At 58.1% G+C, this 21,474-nt stretch overlaps 7 protein-coding genes across 7 annotated transcripts; 3 read left to right on the top strand and 4 right to left on the bottom strand.

Annotated features, from left to right (window-relative positions):
• Positions 1 to 282: 282 nt before the first annotated feature.
• MFIFM68171_01231 (COX assembly mitochondrial protein) lies at positions 283 to 892 on the bottom strand (the record flags this gene model as incomplete). Its single annotated transcript, XM_071056653.1, has 2 exons — positions 283 to 626; positions 742 to 892. The coding sequence occupies 2 exons, from the start codon at positions 890 to 892 to the stop codon at positions 283 to 285; spliced, it is 495 nt and encodes a 164-aa protein (XP_070912754.1).
• A 474-nt stretch (positions 893 to 1,366) lies between these two features.
• MFIFM68171_01230 (Fibronectin type-III domain-containing protein) lies at positions 1,367 to 5,081 on the bottom strand (the record flags this gene model as incomplete). The annotated part of the gene is made up of 3 exons (XM_071056652.1): positions 1,367 to 4,440; positions 4,500 to 4,693; positions 4,813 to 5,081. The coding sequence occupies 3 exons, from the start codon at positions 5,079 to 5,081 to the stop codon at positions 1,367 to 1,369; spliced, it is 3,537 nt and encodes a 1,178-aa protein (XP_070912753.1).
• Positions 5,082 to 7,592: 2,511 nt separating this feature from the next.
• Positions 7,593 to 9,937, top strand: ned1 (lipin Ned1; the record flags this gene model as incomplete). Its single annotated transcript, XM_071056651.1, has 2 exons — positions 7,593 to 8,046; positions 8,100 to 9,937. The coding sequence occupies 2 exons, from the start codon at positions 7,593 to 7,595 to the stop codon at positions 9,935 to 9,937; spliced, it is 2,292 nt and encodes a 763-aa protein (XP_070912752.1).
• A 540-nt stretch (positions 9,938 to 10,477) lies between these two features.
• TAF9 (Transcription initiation factor TFIID subunit 9) lies at positions 10,478 to 11,533 on the bottom strand (the record flags this gene model as incomplete). The annotated part of the gene is made up of 2 exons (XM_071056650.1): positions 10,478 to 10,842; positions 10,900 to 11,533. The coding sequence occupies 2 exons, from the start codon at positions 11,531 to 11,533 to the stop codon at positions 10,478 to 10,480; spliced, it is 999 nt and encodes a 332-aa protein (XP_070912751.1).
• Positions 11,534 to 12,200: 667 nt separating this feature from the next.
• Positions 12,201 to 14,850, top strand: HIS4 (trifunctional histidinol dehydrogenase; the record flags this gene model as incomplete). The annotated part of the gene is made up of 2 exons (XM_071056649.1): positions 12,201 to 14,604; positions 14,660 to 14,850. 2 exons carry the CDS (start codon positions 12,201 to 12,203, stop codon positions 14,848 to 14,850), a joined length of 2,595 nt encoding a protein of 864 aa, XP_070912750.1.
• Positions 14,851 to 16,463: 1,613 nt separating this feature from the next.
• On the top strand, positions 16,464 to 18,542 carry PLB1 (Lysophospholipase 1; the record flags this gene model as incomplete). The annotated part of the gene is made up of 3 exons (XM_071056648.1): positions 16,464 to 16,945; positions 17,002 to 17,235; positions 17,303 to 18,542. 3 exons carry the CDS (start codon positions 16,464 to 16,466, stop codon positions 18,540 to 18,542), a joined length of 1,956 nt encoding a protein of 651 aa, XP_070912749.1.
• An 882-nt stretch (positions 18,543 to 19,424) lies between these two features.
• Positions 19,425 to 21,274, bottom strand: MFIFM68171_01225 (Tyrosine-protein phosphatase non-receptor type 6; the record flags this gene model as incomplete). Its single annotated transcript, XM_071056647.1, has 3 exons — positions 19,425 to 20,016; positions 20,150 to 20,784; positions 20,843 to 21,274. The coding sequence occupies 3 exons, from the start codon at positions 21,272 to 21,274 to the stop codon at positions 19,425 to 19,427; spliced, it is 1,659 nt and encodes a 552-aa protein (XP_070912748.1).
• Between the last annotated feature and the right edge of the window lie 200 nt (positions 21,275 to 21,474).

Genomic DNA, 21,474 nt, shown 5'->3' with positions numbered 1-21,474 from the left:
ACGCCTGCCCGATCAGTATGCCATCAAACGCCTATCTCGCAGCGCTCGGCCTCAGCAGGCTCATCCGCATGACGCAAGCACTGAGCCGTCCACTCCAGACGCCTACCCAGCCCGTCTCCAACCAGGTAGGGACGTGTATAGTACAGTCGTCAGACCCGTCAGCGGCATGCATTCTGCCGCTCCGTTATAATGACGATCCACGATTGTATCATTTCCACATCCTTCTCTCCATCCCCACCAGCAACAGCATGATCACCCCCATCATCATCCTCATCAAGATCATCACCTCCCCTCCGTCTTCTCTCCCGGCCTCACCCGGTCCTTACTCGCAAACCCGCCCACCCTCTCCCCCCTCTGCAACTTCTCCATCTCCCTCCTCGCCTGCTCCCGGTCCTTCTCGGGCAACCCCCACCACTCCCGCAGGAACGCCTCCTGCTCGGCCTTGCGGCGCGCCTTCCTCTCGCGCTCGCGCTGCCGCTCCAGCCGCCTGGCGAACCACTCCTCGCGCGCCGCGTCCTGCTCCGCCTGCGTCGCGTGGTCCTTCATGCAGCCGTTCATGGCGCGGTGCAGCTCGCGGCAGACGAAAGGCGCCGTAAAGGTCCGGCCGAGTGCGCAGTCGGCGAAGGCTGTGTGGGCAGGGCCCGGGGGGCCGGAAAATATCAGTGGATAAGGTCATGAATGGCATGGCTGGGGGGACATTTCAGGAAGGATTGGGGGGTCCTTTGTAAAGGCAACACACACCTTTGATTTCGTCGGCACATTTCCTCCTCACCCGCTCGTGGAAGATATCTCGGACTTGGGCCTCCTGCGTCGCCGACAACGGCAGCGGGTTCCGCGACGGCATGGGCAGGCGCTCTGCCTCGTTGCCGCCCTCGGCGGCCATGGCGGCCATTCAGCGGTGCAGATTCCCGGATTCTGTATTCGCGGTTCGAGTATCAGTGCGTCGGAAAATCGCTTCGCTTCTCAATTGCAGGTGCGGCTTCCGGATTGTCGAGGGTTAAGCTGGGAAGTCGGGTGGTGTTGTCGTGTGGTGGTAGTGGTACTGTACAACGCTGATTGATTGACGGGTTGGAACGGTGCTTGCAGCCGCTGGAGCTCCGCGGAGCGTCAACGCCACAGAGGGACAGCTTCAGCCACACCTTGCTCCCCAGGTCTCAGGGGGGCCCCAACAGCACTCTATCACTCACAGTGTACAGTACAGTACCTTATGTAGCTCATCGACGTTGGCCTCGCTAGATAAATTTTATTGGGAACAAATGTGCGACATCAACAACCAAACGCTCTCGTATTCTAAGCACTAACGCCTGCTAGTGCTATGCAAAGTATGCACTTCAACTACCTGTTTACAGTGATGAACCGCGCCCCTTCAATTTTTGGAGCCCTCCTCGCTCAGCCCATCAAGCTCGGAGAAAAGGCCTCTGTCCAGCTCTAGGCTCTCCTTTTCCTTCTTTCCCTTCTTGAAGTTGCTGAGCCACCGTACCGACCCTTTGTTCTCCTTGCTCTTAGCGCTTGATGTCGGCCCTAGCCCCGGACTGCTGGTAACGCTATCATAACTGCGGCCCAGAAAACCCGAATTCAGTACCTCGTCGGTAATGTCATCAAAGTCCCCGATACTCGTCCGCTCTATCGAGGTTCCCTTGTCCGAAGCGCCCCCGCTGGCGATGCTGCTCGGGCCCTTCTTGAACAGGCCGGACTCCTTGCCGCCCAATCGTCCGGCGAGGCTGAACTTGCTCGAGCTGCTCTTTCGAAACAGCTTCCTAACCACGTTGTCCTCCTTGAAGCTGCCCGAGAGGCCGGCGCTTGTGGGTTCGGACGGCGTGTTGGAGAACGATTGGTCCAGCGAAAGCGAGTCCCTCGACTCAGAGACCGACGCCAGCGTATGCACAGAGATCCCATCACGGGACTTGCGCGACTCAGATGGGGATTCCATCTCTATAGACGGCGCCTGCGAAGTCTCTGGCGTGGACGCCGCCTCCTTGCTCTTGGGCTTTTCCTTGGAGTCCTTGGCTTTGGACTTGTCCTTCTTCTCGGCCTTGGTCTTCTCTTTTCCTTCTTTTTCCTTCTCCCTATCGGGCTTGGATTTGAAGAACGAACCGATGAATGCGGGGGCGTTTGGGTTCAGTCTGCCGAGGGGTCTTGATGACTGCGCCGGTGGACGGCTGCCAATGACGCCCACCTCACGGACGTTGGGTAGCATCTCTTCGCCGAGAATCTCATCATCAGCTGATGCCAACGTCGTCTTTAGCGCCGACGGAGATCCGTGCAGAGACGGTCGTCGAGAGGGGTTTCGAGACCAGGGCGCGTCGGGCGACCACAGACGGCTGGGCTTCCCCAGTGTTGCTGGGTCTGGTGGCGGGCCCCAAATTGAACTCGATTCTGTCGATGGTCTAGGAAAGTCCGAGGATGCGATGCTGGCTGGCCGCGGGCTGCTGGGGTCTCGCTCTGGGAACAAGCCGCCCGCAGGCCTATGCGAGCTTGAGAAAGGGTTGAGATTCCTCGAAAACATACGCGGGTTTATGGCGTGCCCTTCGGTGATTTCAGGTCCGGTAGAGTTCCGGTTAAACACGTTCCAAGTGCCCGACAGGCTGATACGGCGTTTGTTTATGAGGCCATCTTCGTCTGTCTGCCTTGGAAAGGACTGACTCTGTCCCTGTTTGAGGCTACCGAGAAGCGGGCCTTCCTTCTCCATGCTTTTGGCCGGCCTTGAGCGCTGGAAGGAGAAGAAGCTGCCCAGCTTGTTCGGCGGTGGCTCCGCCGCGATAGGCGAGGGTACGGTAGCGGCAGCGTTGAGCGACATCCTATCCGACGCGTCATTCGGGAAAGGGGGAAAGGGAAGATTATTGGACGAGCCATGGGGGCTGGAGAAGACGTTGAGGGATTTGCCCGAAGACGCGGGGGATTGCGGAGCGTCCTCGGGCGATGTCCGTTGATGTGACATGAACGGGTCATGTCCGAATCGAGCCGTCGGACTGGGCTCATCATCATCTAAATCTGCCAATATATTCGATGGCAGAAGCGCGGTAGCTGACGGGCTAAGCGGAGCGGGGGCCGTTCTGTTGCTTGGCTCGTTGAGACGGCCGGGAATGTCCGCCGACAGGTCTATCATGAAGGGACCCGGGGCAAACCCCGGAGGGGCATTTGCTGACCGAGAAGTAGCGAAACCAGTAGGCGCCGACACGGCCGGGTCGATCTGAGAATATGCCGGCAAAGTTGATGATATTGAGGCATTTGAGAGCGAATTGCTCGGCCGGCTTCGCCGCCTCGGCTGAGCGAACGCTGGATTATCGAACTCGAGGCCGGACGTGTTTGCCTGGCTGTATAGGGCATATGCCGCGTGCGGGTTGGCTTGGAGCTGCATGGTGAGGATGCGAAATTCATGGTCGAGTTCCCTAGCACGCTTTGCCTCTAGGGCTAGCGCTTCTTGCAGTTCCCTTTGCCTTCGAGCCCATTCCCGCTTGAATTCGTCGTCCTTCTCTTGCCATTCACTATCATCTTCCCCGCCTGGTAGTTTCTTCCGTGCCTCTTCCAGTTCCCTCACCAGCTCCCGCTTCTCCCTCAACTCTGCTTCTAACCGCGAGCATTCAGCATGCAGATCGTCATTGTCGGACCGGAGACACTCGACCTTCCGGTCCCGCTCTTCTTCCAGCTCCGTCCTTTGCTGGTCGAAGCTCTTGCGGCTTCCGCGCATGTCCTCAACGCCCTTCTCCCACTTGGCAATGCTGTCGTGAAACTTTGACCTCTCGGTTTGCTTTTCCTTAAGCAATTTCTCTCTCTGGGCTTTGCGCTGCATTGCATTGCGCATAGTCCGATCAGTTGAATTAACATCCCGCTTGAGCTTCTCCGTCTGCTCCTCCTTTTTCTTCTGCTCTTTCTTCTTTTCCCGCTTCTCAGCCTCTAGTTCCTCTAACAGCACCCTGTTGTCAGCCTCCTCTTTTGCGATCAGAGTCATTACGTCCTCGGTCTCTTTCCGGATGCTCTCAAACTGTTCCGTCAGCTCCGGCAGCGTCTTCGTAGCATGTGCATTGACCTCATCTCGTATCGGCTGATCGAGGCTCGTGGTGGATGGCGAGTGGCGTCGAGTGACTGTGTTCCGGCGCGGCCCCGACGGCGCGACAGAGCTCCTGTCCTGCGCAGGCGAACCGACGCCGTCTGGGGGCGCTGCCGCCTCTAAGGCTGGAAAGGAGGTGCGAGACCCTCCGGTCTCGTCGCCGATTTCACTCGGTGTGGATCCGTGTGGCTCCTCTGCGGCGAAGTTGGATGGAAGTCGGGAATTTCCAATCTGCGGTCGGCCGTCTCGGCCAAACGTCCTCAATCGGATAACACGGCTCCCGGCCTGGAAGTTGTTGGAGCCGACAGCAATTACTCGCACATTGTAGAAGTGATCAGGCTTCAGCCCGCTAACGACAATCGCGGGCTCCTGGTTCGCAGCGACCTCGCCCACTGTCGAAGGTTAGGCTCTACAACCGTGGTTGATTCTGCTCGGCTCCCCAGGTACTCACCGACCACCCCGTTTACCTGGATCAGGAACTTCTGAACGGATCTGTTCGGCGGAGGGCGCGTCCAGTTTACCGTCGCGGCATCGGCTCGGATTCCCGCCAGCGATACGTCTGGCGGATCGGGGACGTCGACACCCAGGATGCCGATCAGCTCGGGGACTGGCTTCCACAGCGTCTGCCACGCCCGGCGCGCCAACCTGCGATCACGTATGAATAAGCATACTGGGAAAGCGTGGGCGTCGCATCGCGGCAGGTACGGTAAAAGACGGTGCAGCGGCGGCGATGATGATGACGCGGCAATAGCACAGCAACATACCAGACAACAGCACCACCCGTCAACAGCATCTTGGCATGCCGCAAAATCAGGAGCTCGAGATGTAGCGTAGCGATGGCATCGACTGTCCAGGCGTACACCGAGTACGTGACGTTGCGAGAAAACTCGGGAGCGACGGCCCAGCAGCACAATGCGAGGCCGACGGCTGCGAAGTTGACCCGCGAGCTGTTAAGTTCGGTGGACCACCAAGCGAGGCTGGCCGACAGGATCAGAAGTGTAGGAACGAGCGACGTCCAGGAGATCCATGACATAGCGCTGCGATCGGGGAAAGGAGAGGTCGGGTGCTGAGACGAGTCGGGCAAAAAGGAAACGGAGGGAGTGGGGGTCGGTTGAAATGAGTCGCAGAGACGTCGGTAGAGGAAAAAACCAAGATGCTTCCCCAGCCGAGATTCGCTTGGCTGCGTTGCTGCTGCTGGGCATGGATGATTGCCCGAAAAATTGGAGACACTTTTTCGCAAGCAAAAACGGTTTGCGCACAGGTACCTAAGTCAACGCTCAAACAGACTGTTGGCGCATCTGCTAGCGGGGGTACCTGCCAAGATAGTGGCTCACAACGCTGTCAACGCCGTTTCAGAAAGGCTAGTTAGCCTGGCATTGGTACTGTAGCTGCCTGCCGGGGAAGCAGGGTCGGCTGTCAACCAGCTCCCACAGTAAGTTAGCGTCCAGCTTGAAGTTCCTGACACCTCCACAGGGTCAAGTTCATGACACTACAGGTACCTTAGTTAGTACCTTAGGTGCAGGCCGGGAAGTACGACGCAAGTGTACCTATGGTCTCGTTCTCTCCAAATCTCCATCCGTTTCTCCATGTCTCGCCCAACTTGCGGGGCAGCACGGCGATTACCTAGCCTGGCCTATCGCCTGTCCCATTCCCCAAGAAGGCAGTCGGAAAAGCCTAAACGGCCGTGTTTCGAAACATTGGAAGAACAGCCGATTTGACTCCCGCCCCGGTCTGCCGGCCGGCCGCCTTGAACCCGGTTGATAATTGGATGTGGCGGGTAGCATTCGTGCGGAGTGTTGGACGGTTACCCACATGTGCTTGAGGCACGTTGATCCATCACAACCCCCTCGATCGCCGATAGTAATGGGGCCGGATGGAAGAAGGCCACACAGTCAATTTGTCTTGCCATGCTCTCCGTCCGTTGTCTTTGCTTTTTTTCTGTTCGGCCCTCGGCAAAGAACCTCGATCCCGCCACCCATGGCTGGTCTCGGTAGGCATGAGGATACCGAAACAAGCCCCAGCAAACAGAGCGGCTTTCTGGCTGGAGAAAATCGTCTTGCAGCTTGCGTACAGGAGGACGCCTTTACGGTGTCTAATTGCCACCCCCTTGCTTATTTACCCAGGTGGGAAAAATTTTAATTCTTATCGTTTTCGTCGTTCTTATCATTAGCATCGTCGCCTCTCTTTCTCTTTTGAGGATTAGGTTAGGTGGCTCTGTTGACAAGACGCTCTCCCCTTCCGCCGGGCCCAAAAGCTCAGTTGTTCCCGCTATCCAGAATCCTGGACGGTGGTGCCTTAAATAACCCTCATTCCGATCATCTATATATTCGTTTCACCGCCTAAAAGGCTCCCACCAAACTCTCGGGATTCACGCCAAGGCTGGTCAGCTTCCTCTTGGTTGCATTGTCGTTCCCCAACCAAGTCAGCCACAATTTAGTGGCTCAATGCTTCAGGTGCGGGCAGCGCCGCTGATCGGCTGGGGGCGCCGTCCGCCGAGAGACCAATGCCCTCAGGTCGCGGTGCGCGGCCCCTGCATTCGGACGGAGAAGCGCAAGTCTTTGGGTGCCTGCAGTGACACTGATTCTCCGCATCAGTAACTCGTCGAGACAACTTCCAAACCATGCTGATGTCTCTCCGTCATCAGGGTCTTTGTACTTGTATTTTGGCGAGCGAATGCGTAGGATCCATGACATCAGCGAGGGGAATCAAGCAGTCGCGACAAGGGTCCAATACCAGGGGACGGTCAGCAGGACTTTTCAGGTACCCTCGTCTGCGGAGTTTCTAGGGCGGAACTTTGGCGTAAAAAAGGCCTACCCGAGGTACCAGCAATGTCTCGATCGGGATGCCCAGCTCGGCCAAGAGCGGGTGACTGATGGGGCGATCGGGATTGTTGAGGCCCTCGTGATTGCCCTAGCGCTCCTCAGCTGCTCTCTCAAGCGCCTGGCTACTTCATGAGGCCGACCCCGTTTTGAGAACCGCTACGTCCGGCCTGTGCCTTAATAGCCCACGATTTCGGCCGCAACCTGTTGGAGACGCTGGTCTTCGTTCGTTTGATGTTGTCAAAAAAAGCCAGAAAGCATTGAAAAAGAGCCCACGCACGGCTGCCCAATTTCTCCCTCCCCCTCCTTCGGGCCTTCCCCAGGTCGTCCCAACAGTGTCAAGCTCATCCTTCGAGCGTCTCTCGGCCATCCGCTCGGTTCGAGTGTCAGTCGTTCCCGACTTTAAGTTCCAAATTATCGCTTGTGTTCGCATTCCTCGCCGTGTCCCAGCAAGTGGCAAATCTTCCAAGAATCCAAAGCACCGGAAACGGAAGCCTACAGTACCAAACGTGGCGACGGACTCAGCCCACGTTATCCCGCATATCGACGTGCTTTTGAGACAAACGAACTTCGACCACCATCAACGGATCCCCAGCTATTTCCTGCCTTGGTCCTCTTCCTCTTTGGAAGCAAATACTTAATTTTGTAGCACTTCAGGCCGCCGCGCCCTTGAGCCTCTCCGAGAAGCGGATAAGGTCCCTCCGGGCGTCGGCTATTTGCATACCATGCAGTACGTCAGGAACCTCAGCGATTCGGTTTCCACAGCATGGAACTCGATCAATCCGGCCACCCTCAGCGGTGCCATCGACGTGATCGTCGTTGAGCAGGAAGATGGCAGCCTGGCATGCTCTCCCTTCCATGTGCGGTTTGGCAAGTTCTCCCTCTTGCGCCCATACGAAAAGAAGGTCGAGTTCAAGGTCAATGGCGTCAAGCAGCCCTACTCGATGAAGCTCGGCGAAGGCGGCGAGGCCTTTTTCGTCTTCGAGACGACCGACACTATCCCTCAGAGCCTGCAGACGTCACCTCTGGTGTCACCGGCCTCAAGCCCTCCCCTGAACCCCCAACAACCTGGTCTGCAAGAGCCCGAGTCGCTTGATCTCAACGACCCCGTCGTAAAGGCGCGGTCGTCGAGCTTCACCCGGCCGCCGCCTACGGCGCTCTACTCGATTGGCCGAGATGGTAAGCAGGGAACCTGGCTGTAAAGATTGACAAGACCGGCTAACCGGGAATAGGTCTGCTCACGCCGCGATCGACTTCTCCTGAGCTTTCCAAGGGTATTCCGTCCGTCAGCGACGGCTCTCCGCTGCGTCCCCACAGCGACGACATTTTGCGACGGACGGCACGAAAGCCATCTAGTGAGGAGGATTCGACCGAAGCAGACAGCCCGGGATACTCGGAACGATCTCATAGCCCGCCTCCCCTGGCGCCTGCAGAGGCCCTGCAGCGGGCCATGAATCTTTCCAGGGAACTGTCGGCTGTCAACATCCCGACCCGAGTCACCGAAACCGGAGACTTGATGTTGGATATGACGGGGTTCAAGAACTGCGACGAAGACGCCATCAGGGCAGAAATCCTGGCCCGGAAGGTGCTGTCAGAAGAACTTGACGGCAACTATGATATTGGCGCCCTTTTTGGAGTCGACGAACGAGGAAACCTCTGGATCTACAGCAGCGAGGAGGCAAAAGACGCTGCCATGAAGAGGGCGATGGAATCCGCACTACATAGCAACCCGGGCCTAGCCATCGACGCTGTATCCGACCCCGGCTACCAGAGCGATAGCAGCGACGTCACCGCTTCTCCGGCCCCGTCCAACCACAGAAGGACAGAGTCAGACGTTGGCCAGATGGCGTTGCAAACGCCTCCCAGCTCCCCAGGCTCTCAGACCGCCGGCGATCCCAACCGGAACTATGCCAAGACCTTGCGGCTTACCAGCGACCAGCTAAAGGCGTTGAACCTGAAGCCTGGCGAGAACTCGATGAGCTTCACAGTGAACAGGGCGACGTGCCGGGCATACATGTACTTGTGGAAACACGAGACCCCTGTGGTCATCTCAGACATTGACGGGACCATCACCAAATCCGATGCTCTCGGCCACGTGCTGAACATGATTGGGCGGGACTGGACGCACGCGGGAGTTGCAAAGTTGTACAGCGACATCGTAGCCAACGGTTACAACATCATGTACCTGACGAGTCGGTCCGTGGGACAGGCGGATACGACGAGGGCGTATCTGGCGGGGATTGTCCAGGATGGCTACCGACTTCCAAAAGGTCCTACCATCCTTTCTCCCGACCGGACCATGGCGGCGCTGCGCCGCGAGATTTATCTCCGCAAACCCCACATCTTTAAGATGTCCACGTTGCGCGATATCCGAAGCCTCTATGGGCCGGACAGGACCCCATTTTATGCCGGGTTCGGCAACCGGTTCACCGACCAGATCTCGTACCGGACGGTGGATGTGCCGCGGACTCGCATCTTCACAATCAACTCCAACGCCGAAGTGTCACTAGACCTGTTGAGCCTTAACAAGATGAAGCTCAGCTACGTCAACATGAGCGAGGTCGTGGACCACTACTTCCCTGCCGTCAGCACGCTCGTCAAGGGAGGCGGCGAGGAGTACACCGACTTCAAGTATTGGCGCGACACGCCACTCGAGCTCGACGAGTTCTCGGCCAGCGACACTGATGGTGATGACGTCGACGGCCATGACGACGAAGACCATGATAGCCAGTATGCCGAGGATGACGACGAGGAGATGGGCGAAGGTCTCGCAGACAGCTACCTCTCGCGTTACTCGGCGGACGACTACGGCGAGGGAAGCATTATGAGCGGGAGCTACGATGAAGACCGGATGATGGGGTCCATGGTTGAAGACGAATACGCTGATGATGAGGAGGGAGATGAGGAGGCAGAGGATGGTGAAGACGAAGAGGCAGAAGAGGAAGAAGAGCCGCCGCTCACTCCAGTTGGCACAGCGGCGGGCGGCACCAATTCGTCACGGAAGGTAGTAGAGGACGTGGACGCCGAGATTATTACCGGAGTGAAGAATCTAAAGATGGGGAAGAAGTGATTAGACTGGGCGGTAGCCTGTCATTTCAAAGGGTGATGGGTATTCAACATGGACAGATGGAGTTGCTGCATATTTGGTCATTCCATGGGCCATAGATAGGGGAGAGATGCATTGGTAGGGACGGTATATGTCCGCATATTGCATAGCGTGGCGCAGGGCTGGTTATTAGTATTTCTGTGTTGGTAGACGCGTATATCCATTTTATTTCTGGCTCATACATCTTGACCAAGATTCACTGCCTACTTGAGGGAAGCGCGGCCAGAATTCGGAATGGAGTGTAGTAGTAGTAGTAGTAGAAGAACGCCATTGCTGGAGTCTTCCGAGGAGAAAACTCCCATTCCCAAAACCAAACTCACCACCTATATCGTCACAAGTCTCCTTGAATGTTGAAGCGCCTTCCAAATCGCTCAAAACGGGCATTCCCCGGGTTTCTTTCTTTCTTTTTTTTTCCTCTCTTTTTTTGATCCCAAAGAAGGATCAGTTCCACATTCACCATCTTGTTCTCAGCAGCGAGGTGAAGGAGGTTCCTCTTCTTTCCACTCACGCCTCGGCCATCTCCTCGTCCTCCATCCCCTCGTCCCCAAATACATCTCCAATTGTACCTCCCTCCACCCCATCCCCGCCAACATCCTCCGTCTCTACGCCTTCCATAGCATCCCCCGCTCGTCCTTCCCCACCAGGCCCGTCGCCCATCGCCTCGTCCTCGTCCTCTTCCTCCTCCCCGCTGCTCTCGTCCACCCCCTCCTGGCCAGCCCAGACATCCTTGAGCCCCCAACCAACCCCGCTCAGGACGAACCTCTCTCCTGGCAGCCTGGTGCCCCACTCGCTGGGCATGACGCGGGGCAGGGCCACCTTGTTCCTCTCGCGCGCCAGCTCCATCATCCAGTCCTTGCTCATACCGCCGCCTCCTCCAACCCCTCCACCACCGCCACCGCCACCGCCGGGCCCTCCGCCGACCCCACCCCCACCGCCGCCGCGGAACTGGAAGCCCAGGCGGCTGGCGATGGCGAGCGAGACAGCGTTGGCGGTGATGGCCGCGTCCCCGGCGTTGACGGGCGCCGCGCCCGCCGCCGCGCTCGGCCGCGCCCCCGCGTGCGACGTATACGGGTCCGCCGCCAGGTGCAGCGCGTCCGACAGCACCGCCGACGTATGCCGGTACGCAAAGTCCAGCAGCAGCAGCGGCACCCGCTGCTCAAACGACGTCACCCCCTGCGCAGTCAGCAGCAGCTCGAGGGTGCGCGCGTCGCGCGGGCGAGGGGCCGTCGTGGCGGACGTGGTCGGGTTTGTCGCGGTCGGGTTCGCCGTCGGCGATGGGACTTGGGGGTTTTGTGACGGTGGCTGTTGTTGTTGTTGTTGTTGTTGATGTTGTTGGGTTTGGGTTTGGGTTTGAGTCTGGGATTGGGAGGGCGGCGGTTGGCTTGTCGTCGGCGTTGCTGCTGTTGTGGTTGTTGTTGTTCCGGGCTGCGGCAGGGACTGGTTTGCGGCGGTTGCTGTTGTTGATTGTGAAGGGGGAGTGGGATTTGGAGGCTGGGATTGAGAGGCTGAGGAGGGCGGGACGCCGTTGGTTTGGGGCGCCGTCGCGCCGGCGGCGGACATATTGATGGGTGTTCGCTCGGGACAGGGGGTGCAGAGCTCGGTGACAATGGCGGTGGGAGTGGATGATTGCAAAAGGAGGCTCCGGTTTGGCGTCGAGATCGTGGCTCTACAGAGCTTGTGGAGTAGAGTCGCTTTTGCGTTTCGCAATTGGGGTAACAGTTGCAGCTGGCAAGGATCCCTACGGTCGAAGCTAACGGGAGTGAATGCGGCGGTTGTTTGATCAAGTCGCGAAGCTCTGCTACCAGGTATTGTCGCGAAAGCGATGCGATGCTCCAGCAGAGCGCCAAGACCCGGCACCTCAGTCGCCAATGGAACCCTGGCTGATTCGGAGCCTGCAATGATCCGCCACCGCGGAAAGGCCATCGTACAGTGCACTGACCACATCTTAATTGTCGACAAGGACCCCGCCAAAGAAGGAGAAAAAAAAAAAAGTCTTAAGTGACGACCCAGCAAAGGAGGGGCAGGTCGTCAGTGCAACCCCACCTCGACAGTGGGTGCCGATACAGGAGCGCGAGTCGGGAATCCCGCGATGACTGTTATTTCTTTTGCCCAGTGACGGCCCAGCAATAATAATAATAAGTCCCGTGAAACAGAGTCACAGCGGGCCCAGCATATACCTACCTGCACCTCACTCCTCTGCCATCGTTGTTCAAGTAGCATTGACGCCATGGAGACGACGCTGCCACTCCCCTTCCTCGTCAGCGTCAATGTCCCCCCGGGACTCGGCGGTGAAAAGGAGGGGCTCAACCGCGAGGAAGTGTCGTGCCTCGGCTGTGTGTTTTTCGAGGTCGCCCCCCAAACTCTCGATAAGCTCTTGAACTTTCTCGGCCGCCACAACACCGAGTTCCAGCCGTTTTTCGATGTGACACGCCTTGAATCGCGCGATGATATCGTCTCGCTCCTAGACGCTGGCGCCCGCAAAGTTTTTGTCCGCCCCGAACGGCTCCCCGACTTTGCAGAGTTCGGCTCCCGAGTTGCCCCTGTTGTGACTGGTAGCAGCGCCAGTCAATTGGCCGTTGCCAGCGAGCACGGCCTTCTCGTCTCCGCTTTCGATCCGAACGCCTCAGAGGCTGCGGAGTTCATCCAGGAGAGCCAGGCAAAGAAGATCAGGTCCTTCTTCGTCAAGCCTATTCCCGGCGCCGATCTCGAGCGCTTCATTGACGTCGCGGCGCAGTGCAATGCCATCCCAATCCTGCCTTCGACGGGCCTAGCCAGCAAGCAGCAGGCCGGGAAGCTTGCAGTGTCCAAAATTCTCGCTGCTACCTGGAAGTCAGACCGCCCAGATGGCTTGATTCCAACCATCGTCTGCGATGAGCACGATACAGCCCTGGGCCTGGTGTACAGCAGCGAAGAAAGTGTTGGGGAGGCACTCAAGACGCAGACGGGCGTCTATCAAAGCCGGAAGCGCGGCTTGTGGTATAAGGGGGCAACATCGGGTGATACTCAGGAGCTTGTCCGGATATCTCTGGATTGCGACAACGATGCGCTCAAGTTTGTCGTCAAACAAAAAGGGCGGTTCTGCCACCTGGAGCAGTCGGGGTGCTTCGGGGACCTGAAAGGTATTGCCAAATTGGAGCAGACTCTTCTCTCGAGAAAACAATCAGCACCGGCAGGCTCGTACACCGCTCGCTTGTTCTCGGACGAGAAGCTTCTACGGGCCAAAATCATGGAGGAGGCTGAAGAGCTCTGCGATGCCAAGACGCCGCAGGAGGTTGCCTTTGAGGCTGCAGATCTCATTTACTTTGCCCTGACCAGGGCTGTCAGCGCAGGCGTGACGCTTGCCGACATCGAGAAGAACCTCGATGCCAAGAGCTTCAAGGTCAAGCGCAGGACCGGGGACGCGAAGGGCAAGTGGGCAGAAAAGGAGGGCATCAAGCCTACGGTGAGCGCAACTCCGACGGTCCCAGTCAAAGAGGCGCCCGAGGAGACCTCTGCCGAGAAGATTACTATGAAGGCGTACGACATGTCCAAGGTCACGACGAAGGAGCTCGACGAGGCACTGAAGCGGCCGTCACAGAAATCGTCGGATGCCATCATGAAGATCATCGCTCCGATCATCGACGACGTCCGGAAGAACGGTGACAAAGCCGTCCTTGCCTACACGCACAAGTTCGAGAAGGCGACCTCGCTGACGTCGCCAGTCCTCAAGGCACCCTTCCCTGAGTCCCTCATGCAGCTTCCTGAGGAGACGATCAAGGCCATTGACGTGTCCTTCGAGAACATCCGCAAGTTCCACGACGCGCAGAAGGAGGACAAGCCGCTGCAGGTTGAGACCATGCCGGGCGTCGTCTGCAGTCGCTTCTCGAGACCGATCGAAGCCGTCGGCCTCTACGTTCCCGGCGGCACCGCCGTCCTCCCCAGCACAGCACTCATGCTTGGTGTCCCTGCCATGGTAGCGGGATGCAAGAAGATCGTCATCGCGTCGCCACCCCGTTCCGATGGCAGTATCACGCCCGAGATCGTCTACGTCGCCCACAAGGTCGGAGCAGAGTCGATCGTCCTGGCCGGCGGCGCCCAGGCCGTGGCTGCCATGGCCTACGGCACCGAGAGCGTGAGCAAGGTCGACAAGATCCTAGGCCCCGGCAACCAGTTTGTCACAGCAGCCAAGATGTACGTCAGCAACGACACAAATGCCGGTGTCGGCATCGACATGCCGGCAGGCCCCTCCGAGGTGCTCGTTATTGCCGACAAGGACGCTAACCCGGCATTCGTTGCCTCGGATCTCCTGTCCCAGGCCGAGCACGGCGTTGACAGCCAGGTGATTCTGATTGCTGTGGATATCAGCGACACCGAGTTGGCAGCTATCGAGGATGAGCTGCACCGGCAGGCGATGGCGCTCCCTCGTGTCGACATTGTCCGCGGTTCTATCGCCCATTCCGTTACCGTCCGGGTCAAGACGGTCGACGAGGCTATGGAGATCAGCAACAGGTATGCGCCTGAGCACCTGATCCTCCAGCTCAAGGACGCCGAAAAGGTGGTCGATAAAGTCATGAATGCGGGTAGCGTTTTTATTGGCGAATGGACCCCGGAGAGCGTTGGGGACTATTCCGCCGGTGTCAATCACTCGCTGCGTAAGTGGCTTACCTTGATGGATGTTGGTATCCGTTACTGACGATGGTGTTTTAGCGACCTACGGCTATGCCAAGCAGTACTCGGGTGTCAACCTTGCATCCTTTGTCAAGCATATCACGAGTTCGAACCTGACAGCCGAGGGTCTGCGGAATGTTGGGGAGGCGGTGATGCGGCTTGCCAAGGTCGAAGAGCTCGAGGCCCACAGGAGAGCGGTGAGCATCCGGCTCGAGCACATGAACCGGTGATTCTGGTATTTGTTGCATATGTGCAAGATGTTAGAATGAGGTAAATAGACAAGTCCCTGGACCAGAATTGAAATCGGATGAGCTGTTTGGGTTGCGGCTGAGAGGCCCGTTTTCTGACAATGCGGGTCTGGGGTGATGCAATGGCCTGGCCCAGCGAGGCGGTCCTTAGTTTCGCCCGGATGCGCGATGCCTACATCCTAGACCTATCTTGACTTCTTCCTTCCAATGCGTTCGTCGATGTATGCACCTCGAAAACCTCCATCTGTAGAAAATCGTCTCGAGCGGAGACGCAGGATGGATAACTCCGACTCGAAAACTACTACATTGGGTGAGAAGAGCGGGCGGGCACGAAGACCGTTGATGCAGATCCCGAGCCAAGCGAGGCCGGTGGGTTGGCCTGGTCCCGAGAAGGAGGCCTCAGCTGACGGGGTACGGGTCGGTTTACTTACACTGCACTTACTACGCGGACCCGAAGCCGGCAGGGCAAGCATTGGACGACCTCGTCCTTGACTGTGGGCTTTCTCCGAGTGCTGGCGAGTAGCCGCCGCATCACGGTACTGGATCACGGTTCAGAAGTGGGCCGCAGTTCTTGGAACAACCCATGATACCCATGACACCCACGCCGATCCCTGCAACCCCACACAAGCCACTGCAACTCGTAATCCTCTAATCCGGGACTCATCTTACTCAGTGTCGCTCTGCTTGCCAAGCCTTTGAGTGGTGCTTCCCGCCGTGCAGATCCAACCACCGCAGCGGGTACACAACCTGCCAGACCGTTGCCGTTGCTCATCGGAAGGCCCCTTTCAGCGTCTAAACATTCCGCAAGGACGGACTGGTATCTGCAGCCGATATGTATTCCTGCGCAGTTCACCGACCGTCCGATCTCGAGTCAGACCAGAAACGACGTCGGCCAAGCCACCCGACCGTGATTTGAGACTCCACATGGCTGGCGGCTGCTGCATGAAACGTGAAACGATGCCCATCAAAAGAGCGAGGGTCGAACCTCGGGTGCTCGGCACCGACAGGCCCCCTGAAAACATCAGAAGCTTAACACTGGTCAGGCAAAAACGGAGCAGGACGGCGGCCTCCGGGCGTGTCTTTGTTGTAAGTGGTCGTTTGGTTCTACAAACCGACCTTGGTCATCCGAACGCCCAAGGCGCCGTCGCTGTCAGAACCTTCAGCATCCCGCATACGCATCGAGGCTCGGCTGACGCCTGCGGCTGCTCGACCATTGCCGGCCGCGACACCCAGCCCACGGACAACGAGTACAGTACTGTACCTTAGCGTGCCATTCCTTCAAAGCGTTGCCTGGCAGTAGTTGTCCAAAGCGGCCCATAAGTCGCCCATTCCCCGGGTGCCTCTCCTTTCCCGCCGTCCCGACCCCCGTCCCGAGTTGCTTGGCAAGACCGCGCTTTATGCTGTTTCCGTCCTACAGGTGCATTCCTAGCAGTTTATACCTTTGCCGTCCAAACTGAGCCGCGGCCTTCGTTCCAACGTGTATCTTGTTCTCCTTGTTTATCTTCTTATTCATTCATTCATTCATTCGCTCACTTGCCGTCCACGGCACAATACTCTTCCATGATTTGTTGAGAGGACCAACCTCGGTAGCAACCATGCATCTTCAAGCACTCCTTCCACTCGCTCTTCTTCAACCCCTCCTTACGTCCGCCGAGCCCGTGAGGATACCACCGCGGCACAATGACTTGGCCATCAGTCCCCGTGCGCGTCCCAACGCGCCGAGCGGTAGCTATGCCCCGGCCCAGGTGCCGTGCCCGGACGACAAGCCCAGAATCCGGAGCGCCAACGCGCTCTCCAAGAGCGAGACAGACTGGCTCAGCAGACGCCGCCCTGCCACCGTCGACCCTATGATTGACTTCTTGAGGCGTGCCAACATCGACGGTTTCGACGCAGAGGCCTACATCAACAGGGTGGCCTCGGATGTGACGGACCTGCCCAACATCGGCATTGCCGTCTCGGGGGGTGGCTACCGCGCCCTGATGAACGGCGCCGGCTTCGTCTCTGCCGCCGACAGCCGCACTCCTGGCTCGACGGGAAATGGTGGCATTGGCGGCCTTCTCCAGGCGAGCACTTACTTGTACGCAAGCCCGGAAACTTGGATTTCTAACGTCACTTACTAACCGATGTGAAAAGGGCCGGTCTCTCAGGCGGTGGTTGGCTGGTCACCAGCATTTATGCCAACAACTTCAGCAGCGTTGAGACGTTGCGCCAGGGTAGGGAGGACAGTAACATCTGGAAGTTCTCCAACTCCATCTTTGACGGCCCTGACATGGACGGTATCTTCGACACGCCTCGGTATTGGGGCGACGTTGCCGATCAGGTCCGTGCGAAGAGAGACGCAGGCTTCGAGACATCCATCACCGACTAGTGAGTTCTATCATCCCACGGGCTTCCCCTTAAAAACCGCGTGCTAACCCTTGAAACCCAACCATAGCTGGGGAAGGGCGCTGGCCTACCAGCTGATCGACGCCCCTGACGGCGGTCCGGCATACACCTTCTCTAGCATCGCGCTGGACGACGAGTTCTCCAATGCGCGGACACCTTTTCCCATCCTGGTCGCCGACGGCCGCGCGCCCGGCACCCAAATCATCTCGCTTAACGCCACCGTGTTCGAGTTCAACCCCTTCGAGATGGGCTCCTTCGACCCGACCACGTATGGCTTCGCGCCCATGGAGTACCTCGCCTCCAACTTCACCGGCGGCGTCATCCCCTCGGACGGCAAGTGCGTCAGGGGCTTCGACTCGGCCAGCTACGTCTTCGGCACCAGCAGCTCCCTCTTCAACGCGTTTCTTGTGCAAAACATCAGCTCGATAGAGGGGATCCCGGACTTTCTCATCCAAGCCGCCACCGGCATTCTCGAAGACCTGGACCAAGCCGACAACGACATCGCCCAGTACGCCCCGAACCCCTTCCTGGGCTGGAACGAGGCCACCAACCCGAGCCACGACTCGTACGAGCTCGACCTGGTCGACGGAGGGCTGGACCTGCAAAACATCCCGCTGCACCCGCTGATCCAGCCCCTCCGCTCGGTGGACGTCATCTTCGCCGTTGACTCGTCGGCCGACACGACGTACAACTGGCCCAACGGCACGGCGCTCCGCGCGAGCTACGACCGGTCCCAGAGCGACATCGCCAACGGCACGCTGTTCCCGCCCGTGCCCGACGACAAGACGTTCATCTCGCTGGGCCTCAACAACCGCCCGACCTTCTTCGGCTGCGACCCGGCCAACTTCACCCTCGCGTCGCCGGACCAGGTGGTCCCGCCGCTCATCGTCTACATCCCCAACGCGCCCTACACGGCCATGTCCAACGTGAGCACCTTCACACCCAGCTACACGGCCGAGCAGCGCGACGCCATCATCCGCAACGGCTTCGACGCCGCCACCCAGGGCAACGGCACCCTCGACACCCAGTGGGCCAAGTGCGTCGCCTGCGCCGTCGTCAGCCGCAGCCTGGCCCGGACGCGCACCCCGGCACCCCCGGAGTGCGCCTCGTGTTTCGAGCGGTACTGCTGGAACGGCGAGACCGCCGCCACCCTCACCAACGTGGCGGCCAGCGGCGAGTACGAGCCGACTTTCAAGATTGCCGACGCCAGCCAGTCGGCCGGATCGTCGATGCCGAGATCCATGGTGGGGTTGGTGGTTGGGCTGTTTGCCATGGTGGTGATTTTGTGAGGTTTGACATTTCGTCGGTGTGATCAGCCAGGCTTTTTTGCCCCATGTCTTCTACGTTTCTTGTTTTATTCTTTATTCTTATTCCGTTCTTTCAGAACGAAAGGTGCATTCTTTTTCGGCTGTTGTGTGGCATGGGTCGGGTAGTCAGTAGAGAGATACCACTATTTAGATCGATCGGAGTTATATATGAGACGTACCTTTTCTCTCCGTTCTTTCCTTTCCTTCTTTCTTTCTCCTCGTATTTCGGCAAAAAGGGGAGATCGATAAACGGGACTACAGGAAAGCTAGAAACGGAAGCGCAAGAATGAGCGAGATACCTCGGGGGGTCATCAGCTGGTAGTGGAAAGAGCGGAAAGATGATCTTTAATTCGTAATCATAGTGTCTATGCTTGCTGGAACAAGCCAGCGGACGAGAAGGGCATTCAAGCTCTGGCCTTGCCCGCCTGAACAAGATCCCCTTACCCCATGATGGCATTCATGACAATCTACTTTCCGTTCGGTTCTTCTGTTCGGATGGTATCCACTCTCACACTTTCCAACTAGGAGAGTAAAATAAATATAAAAAAAACATATAAAAAAAATTACTCAGACACTATGAATAGCTCTTTCTCTCTGGGCCAATCTGCACCCGAGGATGAAAGAGGGGCTGTGATCGTAGGCTCGTCAGGAAAAGACAATGCAGAAGCGCTATATGCATCATGCAAAACAGAACAGAAGAAACCAGAGCTGATCCGTGACGAACGTTTGCAAATAAAATAAAAAGACATGTTGTGTACGCAATCCACCGACCTGAAAGCGGTGGGACACAACTCTTCTCGACAAACTGCTAAAGAGAACCTAGCAATGTCGGTTTGCAAGAGTGGGGGGATGACATATCTGCTGTCATCGTAACGTATTGCGATAGGGACCTTCCACCCGCACTTCCCTGATCCCTTGTGGCATTAGGCGGAGCCATTCGGCCCAGCTGTCCACGTGGAACGAATTATCTTCGAGACGAAACGTCAAGGTGAGATGCGACCCGCTTTCCGGAGACGAGGGAGGCGGTTCTCCGCTCCGGAGCGGGGCGACGAGAACAGATGGCAACGTTTTGAGGCCAGACAGCTGCATTCCTAGAGGGGTGGGGAAGCTCGCGATGAGCTCCTTCTCGGGGTTCCGTTCCCGTATCAGCTGCGGGTACAAAGACAGCAGCTTGGAGTGGAGTTCGGCCGCCGAGAAGGGCTCCTTGTACCGCTGCACCGCCCTCAGCCGGAGCAGGTCGGTCAAGGTACGAGTGAAAGTGCTTCTGCCAAGGAGCTCAACATGATCCTCGCCGGCAGACGCCGCAATCAATTCCAGCATACCCTGCTGCCGAACCGTCTTGTACGAGGGGTAGTACGCACAGTCCATAATGAGCAAGGCATCAGAGCGCGCATTCTCAAAGAATTGCTGAACCATACTCCATCGAATAGCCGACGCACGGTCGGTTTGTTTGGGACTGGCAGGAGAAAGCGTGTAAGCAAGACAAGGGCGAAAGGAAACAGAGGAGGAGAAAAAAAAAAAGGGGGGGGGGGGGGGGGGGGGGGGGGGGGGGGGGGGGGGCAATTAGGGGCGGACATCACGGCACGAACCTTGCGAGGACCATGTCTCGGTCACCATCCAGGTAGCTATGCCCGCTATAATAAAAGATGTGCAGAACATCGCGCTGGTTAGGGGCCTCAATGAAGTCGGCCACTGTCCGCGACAGCCATATCCAAGGTTTCTTGCTGTCATCTGACGATGTTGGAATCGATTTGATCTGAATCGAGAAGTTGTAATCTTCGCCGAACACCTTGGCCAAGTCCTGGACGGCTTTTTTAGCTTCGATGTCCTCGTCATCCTGCCACCGTACTAGTAGCACCGAGACGGCGGCGTAGCGGCTGCGGGACGAGTTCGCCAAGATACGGTCCGCACTCCCCTGGAGGTCTGTTCTAAAACCGTCCAACCCGGGTAGAGGCGCCATGTTGACCGTCTTCTCAAGCCGCGGTGCCGACGGAAGGGGTGTCCGACTAATACGTGCCTCGGCGAGGCCGGGCTGGACGGGCTGTGAGGTTGCTACGTCCAAGTCCATCGGCTGGGAGGCCTGTGCGAAGGCGTGATTTGAGTTGACCGGTGCCGGACTGAGGCGTTGTCCGGCCATTTGCGCAAATGCTTGCATGGATGAATCACCAAGCTTAAACTTCCTGGCCGCTTCCTCCCACGTCATGTCATGATGATTAGGATGGCACTAGGGGACCCATGTAAGTCGGTAGCCTCGCAGCACTAGAACCGGAGAGCAAACTTACCGCGACCCTCCTCTTGCGACAGTCATTGCAAGCGCCCATCTTCCGGATTAAATGAGCCCGTTCGCGCTGGGCGGCTGTGAGCGGACCGGTCCGCCGCCGGTTCGCACGGCGTTGCTGCGAGGCCATGTTACTCCCATCCCTGGCTGAGAAGACGGCCTGGCCGCCGTAACTGGTGGGGGAGGCATCCACACTGTAGGGCGTGCCGGGCGTCTCGTTCGTGGCGAGGGTTGCTAGGGTTGCGCTGGTCGCGGTCGTCGACGTTGACGAGGTGGTGTCCTTCCGCACCGGCGGAGAGGCGCCGTCCAGCTGCCGGACGAGGTCGGGGGCGGCTGCATCAGCGGCGGCATTAGTCTCCGGGCTCGTGGGCCGGTGCTGTATAGGCGCCGGACTCTTATGCGGCGGGGCCTCAGCCAGGTTGGGAGCGGGATGCATCCTTTGGCTGACACGCGCTCAACGGCGCGATCCCATCATCGGCTCGCAGCCCAGCTGTAAGCCAATTCCCAGCACGCCGTTGCAAGCCAAGTAGGACAGAAAATCGATGATGGCCCTATGCGCCCACTGCACCCTGTGCAGCCCCTCTTCCTCCCGCTCGCCCGTGGCTTGTCGATAGAACTTTGCGGAAAACCACGGGC

The sequence above is a fragment of the Madurella fahalii genome, assembly GCF_045866475.1.
Source record: "Madurella fahalii IFM 68171 DNA, scaffold_1, whole genome shotgun sequence".
NCBI classification, from domain to species: domain Eukaryota; kingdom Fungi; phylum Ascomycota; class Sordariomycetes; order Sordariales; genus Madurella; species Madurella fahalii.
Note: the sequence above shows the minus strand (reverse complement) of the source record. Positions and strands in the feature narration are given on the sequence as shown.